Source organism: Solanum lycopersicum, chromosome 5 (genome assembly GCF_036512215.1).
Source record: "Solanum lycopersicum chromosome 5, SLM_r2.1".
Taxonomy (NCBI): domain Eukaryota; kingdom Viridiplantae; phylum Streptophyta; class Magnoliopsida; order Solanales; family Solanaceae; genus Solanum; species Solanum lycopersicum.
The window spans coordinates 53253160-53261481 of NC_090804.1; the positions used below are offsets into that span (position 1 = coordinate 53253160).

The window sequence follows — 8322 nt, forward strand, 5'->3', positions numbered from 1 at the left end:
CTGTCTTTGTGGTTTAATTTCTTGGAGACCGAATAGTAGCGTGCTAAGAAGACATCCCGTAATTGGTTCCAGGTGAAAATAGAGATGTATGGGAGCTCAGTAAACAACATAGCAGCCTCTCCCGTCAGTGAGAGAGGAAACACTCTGAGACCTATTACATCTAGATCCAAATCAGGCCTCCCCACACAACTCTTACACACTGCCCTTACCTTAGTTATATGGGCATGTGGATCCTCAGAAGGTAGCCCTGAAAACAAACCTCTGGCAGTGAGCATTTGCATCAGACTACTAGTTACCACAAAAGTGTGGCCTGTAGGTAGAGGAGGCAAAACCACTGGCCCGTCCGAATCTGCTATGTTATCATAGCCTCTGTAGTATGCTTGGGGCCGTGGAGCGGGATTCTGTCCCCTCTGTTGATGTTCACCCGGAGCATCGGGTAACATCTGACCATGAACATCAGCCGGAGCTGGGATGTTCTGGTTTGGATCCTCATCATTGATTCCCAAGTTACGATTCATGTTTCGCAGTGTACGTTCTAGCTCGTGATCGTAGGGGAACAACGGTTCTCTTCCTCTCCGTGTATTTGGCATACAAGGAGGATAATTCTGAAAAGGAATCAAAAACAATAAAACAAAGTAAAATCAAGAAAATATCAACTAAACTAAAGTAAGAAGTTCAAGTTAATCTAAAAGCTAAATTCCCCGGCAACGGCGCCAAAATTTGATACGCTCAAACTTACTTCTCAAATGAGAAGTAAAGCGGTCGCGTCAAGTAAATAACCCAACTAGTGAGGTTGGGATCGTTCCCACGAAGAAAATAGTCTAGACTTAACTCCAACTTGTTATTACTATTGTTCGATTGATGACTTTCTTAAAAAGTAAAAGCATAAAAGGGGGGTTTTGTACTTCCTAATAAAATAAAAAATAATTAACGAACTTGACAGAGACACCTAACAGCTTTTAATGTTGAGTTTTAATCAAGTAATCAAAGTAACTAGGGTTTACGTGTTCCCCACAGGTTCATAACTTGATAATTCTAGCTATAACAATTCTTTCCTAGTATCTTGCATGCAAAGTGATAAGCTATGTATTTCTAGATCCTTGGTCCGGCATCTAGAAAATCTCACTCCGCACCTTGGTCCGGCTACGTGTGTTGCTTTCCTAACCATTATCATTACCTCATATTAAGCATCATATTCGATATTTGACTCAGTTATTACCTCGTACCAATCAATACTAGCCTATTAGATAGTATACACTAAATCTATGTTAATAATTCTTTTCCTATTATCTACCTCCTTGGTCCAGCAAGTAGCATTAAGGCGAGTTCTAACGTTGATCATCCGTTAAAAAGACTTCTAAGCGAAAGAATTATTAATACATGCAAGACACTATTCTAGAATTGTTATTTTAGCTAGGGTTTATCTCATTATTTGCTTATGGTTCCCACAACCCTAGTTATAGAGTTGAGTTCCTCATATCCATAAACACAATATTCAAATATATTAAACAAGAAGTCATGTACTTACTTTGATGAGAAAGAATAAAGTCTGAAAATTTGCTTGATTAATCAACAAGAGTTACTTGTAAGAATCTCCAATAATCAAAAACTCAGAAAAACAAAGTCTAATAATATGATGTTAAATCTCCCAGAGTCTAACAATCTGATGTTAAATCTCCCAGAGTCTAACCTCAAAAACGAGGTTTTTCGCACTATTTATAAAAAAATAAAAACCTAATTAAACAAGGATTCTAATTACTAGAAATCTGCCAAAACGCGGCAGGGTCGACGGACCACGCGACGGAACGTCGTGGTCATGACGGACCGTCGTGGGCTCCGTCGCCCCATACTTGGGTGCAATTCTTCTGCTGCTTTCTTCATTCCCCTCGACGGCAAGTGTGACGGACCGTCACAGGACGACGGTCCGTCGAGGGTCTTCGTTACAAAATACTTAAACTTTTGGAATTTGGGTACTGGGATCACTTCTCTGATCTTCGCGACGAACCTGCAGGACGGACCGTCATATCCATGACGGACCGTCACAAGCTTCGTAATCCCACACTTGGTCAGACTTCCCCATCTTCCTTCAGCAACTTCTCTACGCTTCCACCTACGGACCGTCACAAGCACGACGGACCGTCATAAGCTCCGTAGGTGGTCTCTTCTGCATTTTTCGCTCAAAATCTCCGCATTCAGCTTTAGACAGATTTCCTGCAAAACAAAGAAAAACTTATATCAAAATTAGCACAAAAAGGGCTTTCGGACACACTAAACTTAAGGAAAAAGTATTAATTATACCGTGAAACCAGGGTATATTAGTAGTCGGGGTGAGATCATGAGTTGGTGAACCGGGTGTGGATTCCTAACTGTCAGCCTCGTTAGACGAGGCCGACGCTGCAGCGGTGGCGGGTGCGGAAACCTCAGCATAGCCGGAGGCTTCCTTCGACCACGAAACTCCTAAGGAACCAGACGCTCCTTCTTCATTGGTGGATGACCCAGAAGGTGTGCCGGTCATTGTGCACTCCTCATCAGACTGGGAAGCAGTGACTACGTCGGACGCCACCTTTTTGGGTGTGGCTCTGGAAGCACGTGCAGCACGGGAAGGGGTGGAAGTGTCTGGGGGCACATACTCGGGGTTACGCTCATCATCATAGCCAATGACCAGGCAGGCAGACGGGGCGACAGACTTCGATCACCCGTGTGCATAGACTCAATCTTGTTTTGGTGCCATAGTAGATAGTACCTGAGGATTGGAGACAAACAAGAGGAAAAGGTACTTGATGATCACGTAGACACCCACAGCAGCAGCTCTCTTACTAGTAGATGATGGCTTTTAGGATTTTGGAAAATATGGAGAAAATGATCAGTTGAAGAGAGAGATGGTTTTGGAAGTTGAAAATGGAGGGAAATAGGAGAAAGAGTGAAGGAATGGGGTGAAATGAAGGGTTGGGGGTTTTAAATGTTGAATTTTGTTAAAAAAAACCCAGCTGGGTCAGGTCGGGTAATGCCTCATTAAGGACGCGACGATTCCACGACGACGGTCCGTCTCATATGTGATGGTCCGTCGTTGGTTCCGTCGCGTGTGCCCTAGTTTGAAAGTAACAGAAAGACGTACTTGGCACGACAGATTCATGCGACGGTCCGTCACAGTTAAAACAGTCCATCGTTGTATCCGTCAGTGACTGCTGTAGAGTAATTTTCTGCAGAATTTCCTAGTGATGTGCCATCAAATTAAAAACCCATTAATAGAAAATGCTACCATTACTAGAAAGAAAAAAACTATAAGTATTGGGTTGCCTCCCAACAAGCGCCTGATTTAACTTCGCGGCACGACTGAGGACACTTGATTACTCAGCCTTCATCAAGATGGTATGCCTCTGTAACTTCATTCACTGATGCAGTATGCCCAAAATAGAGTTTTATTTGTTCTCTATTCACCTTAAACCGCACTCCCTCCTTGGTTTTTTACTCAACTGCTCCATGGGGGAATACTTGGGTGATCAAGTAAGGGCCATTCCGTTTGGACTTGAGCTTGCCCGGAAGACAAGGCAACCTAAATCTATCTAAAAGTAGCAAATCCCCAACCATAAACTCTTGTTTTGCACTTTTTTCTTCATTCTCCTTCTTTATCTTTTTTCTTTGTGGGATATGGCTAATACCGATTGGAGTTCACCACTCTGCCTCATGGTCCTAAAAACGTTGAAGGTCGCTTCTTCATTGTTTAACCAAAATTTCATCTGCCCCTTTCCATATCAAGTATGACCCTACCTGTAGCAAGGAATGGCCTCCCAAGAATAATAGGCACTTCAAAATCGACTTCACAATCAAGAATAACAAAATCTGCCAAAAATATGAATGACTCCACTTTTACTAGCACATCATGGAGTATCTCTATAGGCCTTTTCACTGTTCGATCAACCATCAGTAGCCGCATCGCAGTGGGTTTTGGATCACCCAAACCCAACTACTTGTAAATAGAGAGGGGCATGATATTTATGCTTGCCCCTAAATCACATAGTGCTTTCGCAAAATGTAATGACCCAACTGTACAAGGAATAGTGAATGCACCCGGATCTTATTTCTTTTGTACGAGAGATCTTGTAGAAATAACACTACAATGCTGCAGTCTATCATTATCCTCGAAAGTGGCCGATCTTTTCTTTGTAACCAGATCTTTCATAAACTTGGCATAACCGGGCATTTGTTCAAGAGCTTCTACCAAAGATACATTGATAGAAAGCTGCTTCAGCATTGTTATAAAACGTCGATATTTACCATCCTCGGTCTCTTTCACTAATCTCTGAGGGAAGGGTGGTGGTGGTCTAGGCATGGGAATTACCTTCATAGGGACTTCTGCATCTTTTTCAGTGCTCTCTTCTGCTTCACCACTACCCCTTACCACCTTATCATCATCCTTTCTCACTTTTTCCTCATTAGACGGCATAGGTGGGTCAATGGTTTGCTTGCCACCACGAGTGGTGATTTCCATACAGTGTGCATCATTTTTCAGATTTTGGACAGTGTTGCAAGGAAGAGTGCCCGGTTGCCGTGTGTTCACAGTTGCAGATAATTGGGCCATTTGCAACTCGATTTGCTTAATCGATATTGTATGTGTATCGACTTTTTGCCTTATACCTGCTAAATCACACCTTAACTCTTTAATGTTCTTATCACTAGCATCGAACCTCCTCATCATTTTGTGCAACATATCCTCAACACGCTCCATACTATCTCCACCATCCCTAGGAGTAACTTCACGATTTTGAGGAGAGACATAGGGCCCATTCCTATCATTTCTGTTACCGTAGTTACCCCTGTTGAAGTTGTTGTCGCGGTTGTAGTTTCCATAGATCTGACCTTGGTTCCCTTAACCTTGGCGCCAATTATCCTGATTTGAGCCTTGGGCGCTCGGTCGGAAACCCCCCGTCTGCTAATTTACTGCATAGGTGTCCTCCGCATAATAGCATTCATCATTAGGTGGCGGTGGTTTCGACAAGTAGTTGACTGCATTTATCTTTTCTGCACCCCCAGTGACATGTTTTAGTACAAACCCAAGCTCAGTTCTTGTCTGAGCCATTTCTTCAAAAATCTCATCTGTGGCTGGGCTGTGAGTGGACTGTACTGCGAAGGTATTTCTCCTGGTATCTGTTTTCCTAGTACTCCAAGATTTATTGTTCCGGGAGATTTTCTCTAATTTTTCAGCAATGTCAGCATAAGGACACTCCCCATAAGATCCACCTGCTATAGTGTCCAACACCGCTTTATTATTATCATCTTGTCCCTGATAGAAGTATTCCTTCAGTGACTTATCATCTATGCGGTGATTTGGGACACTTCTCAAGAATGAGGTGAATCTATCCCAAGAACTACTAACTGACTCTCCTGGTAGTGCCACAAAGTTGTTCACTCTGTCTTTGTGGTTTAGTTTCTTGGAGACCGGATAGTAGCGTGCTAAGAAGACATCCCTTAGTTGGTCCCAAGTGAAAATTGAGTTGTAAGGGAGCTCAGTGAACCATATACCAGCCTCTCCCATCAGTGAGAGAGGAAACAGTCTAAGCCCTATTACATCTAAGTCCAAGTCAGGCCTCCCTACACAGTTTTTACACACTGCCCTAACCTTAGCTATATGGGCATGTGGATCCTCAGAAGGTAGCCCTGAAAACAAACCTCGGGCAGTGAGCATTTGCATCAGGCTACTACTTACCACAAAAGTATGGCCTTATGGTAAAGGAGGCAAGAAAAGTGCCCATCAAAGTCTGATATGTTGTCACAGCCTCTGTAGTATGCTTGGGGTCGTGGAGTGGGATTTTGTCCCCTCTGTTGGTGTTCACCCGGAGCATCGGGTAACAACTGATCATGAACATCAACCGGAGCTAGGATTTTTCTAGTTTCGATCATCATCATTGATTCCCAAGTTTTGATTCATGTTGCGTAGTGTACGCTCTAATTCGTGATCATAGGGAAACAAGGGTCCTCTTCCTCTGCGTGTATTTGGCATCCAAGAAGGTTGGTTCTGCACAAATCAAAAACAATAAAACCAAGTAAAATCAAGAAAATATCAACTAAACTATAGTAATAAGTTTAAGTTAATCTAACGGCTACTTCCCCTAGCAGCGGCGCCAAAATTTGATACGCTCAAACTTACTTCTCAAATAAGAAGTAAAGTGGTCGTGTCAAGTAAATAACCCAACTAGTGAGGTTGGGATCGTTACCACGAGCAAAATAGTTTAGACTTAACTTCAATCTACTATTACTATTGTTTAGTCAATTTCTTCCTTGGAAAGCAAAAAACAATAAAAGAGGGGTTTTCTATTTCTAAATAAATGAAAATAACTAGAGAAATTGAATACACTTAACAGCTTCAAAAGTTGGAGTTTAATTAATTAATCAAAGTAACTAGGATTTACGTGTTCCCCATAGGTTCAAAACTTGATAAGTCTAACTATAACAATTCTTTCCTAGTATCTTGCATGCAAAGTGATAAGTTATGTATTTCTAAATCCTTGGTCCGGCATCTAGAAAATTTCACTCCGCACCTTGGTCCGGCTACGTGTGTTGCTATCCTAACCCTTATCTTTACCTCATATTAAGCATCGTATTCGATATTTGACTAAGTTATTACCTCATACCAATCAATACTAGCCTATTAGATAGTATACACTAAATCTATGTTGATAATTCTCTTCCTATTATCTACCTCCTTGGTCCGGTAAGTAGCATTAAGGCGAGTTCTAACGTTGGTCATCCGTTAAAAAGACTTCTAAATGAAAGAATTATCAATACATGCAAGACACTATTCTAGAATTGTTATTTTAGTTAGGTTTTACCTCATTATTAGCCTATGGTTCCCACAACCCTAGTTATGGAATTTAGTTACCCATAGTCATAATTACAATATTCAAATATGTGATATAAGAATTCATGCACTTACTTCGATGAGAAAGAGTAAAATCCGAAAGTTCACTTGATTAATCAGCAAAAATCACCAACAATCAATGATAAAAGTCTCAAGATAATCAATAATCTCTCAAAGAGTCTACAAAATAATTAAGAGTCTCCCAATATTCAAATGTCTAACAATGATCCAGAGTCTAACCTAATAATACAGAGTCTAACCCCAAAAATGAGGTTTTTCAAACTATTTATAGAAAATAAAAACCTAAGTAAACAAGGATTCTATTTGCTGGAAATCTGTCAAAACGCGGCTGGGTCGACGGACCTCGCGACAGATCATCGTGGTCACGACGGACCTCGCGATGGTGTCCCATACTTGTGCAATTTCTTATGTTGATCTCTCCATTACCCTCGACGGCAAGTATGACAGATCGTCACAGGTACAACGGTCCGTCAAGGGTCTTCGTTCCAAAACACTTAAACTCTTGGAATATGGGTACTGGGACTACTTCTCGAAACTTTATGACGAACCTGCAGGACAGACCGTATAGACACGATGGACCGTCATGGACTCCGTAACCCCACACTTGGTCAGACTTCCCCATCTTCCTTTAGCAGCTGCAGTACGCTGCCACCTATGGACCGTCACAAGCATGATGGACCGTCACAAGCTCCGTAGGTGGTCTTTTCTGCATTGGCTCAAAAACCTCCACATTCATCTTTGGACAGATTTCCTGTAAATAAGGAGAAACTTATATAAAAATTAGCACAAAAAGGCTTTTGGACACACTAAACTTAAGGAAAAAGTATTAATAATACCGTGAAACCACGGTATATCACAGGTAGAACTCAACTTATGCAGACAGTGTTATTTGGTGTCCAATCTTATTAGGCACAATTATTCATCTTTCCAGCTAAGATAATCAAATTAATTAAGAGTTTGTGTAGAAGTTATCTATGGTCAGGAGTTGGACATGTTACTAAGAAAGCTCTAACAGCATGGGAGAGAGTTTGCAGTCCTAAAAATGAAGAAGGTATGGGGCTGATAAACATGCAAGTCTGGAATAGAGCAGCAATAGCCACGCTCTGTTGGGACTTAGCAAACAAAGAAGACAAGCTATGGATCAAATGGATTCATGCATATTACTTAAAACGGCAGAATGAGTGGCAGAAAGAGATCAAGCAAGTTGGATGATCAGGAAAGTAATGAATGCTAAACAAATAGTTGATCAGATTCAACCAATGCAGGGAAAAGAGATGATCAAACAAATTTATGATTATCTTAGAGGGGAGAAGACTAAACCTGAATGGAGATGTCTAATGAATAAAAATGCAGCCAGGCCAAAAGCTACCTTTACTCTATGGATTTTGTTGAATAGAAAGCTAGCAACAGTGGATAGACTTGCTAAATGGGGAATGGCACTTGAT

At 41.5% G+C, this 8322-nt stretch overlaps 1 protein-coding gene across 1 annotated transcript in view; it reads left to right on the forward strand.

Annotated features, from left to right (window-relative positions):
- The first annotated feature begins 8100 nt into the window (after nucleotides 1-8100).
- Nucleotides 8101-8322, forward strand: part of LOC101255200 (uncharacterized) — a 453-nt gene continuing 231 nt past the window's right edge. The window contains exon 1 of the mRNA XM_004240283.2: nucleotides 8101-8322. This exon is cut by the window's right edge and continues 231 nt beyond it. Within this exon, the coding sequence (XP_004240331.2) occupies nucleotides 8101-8322 (222 nt within the window).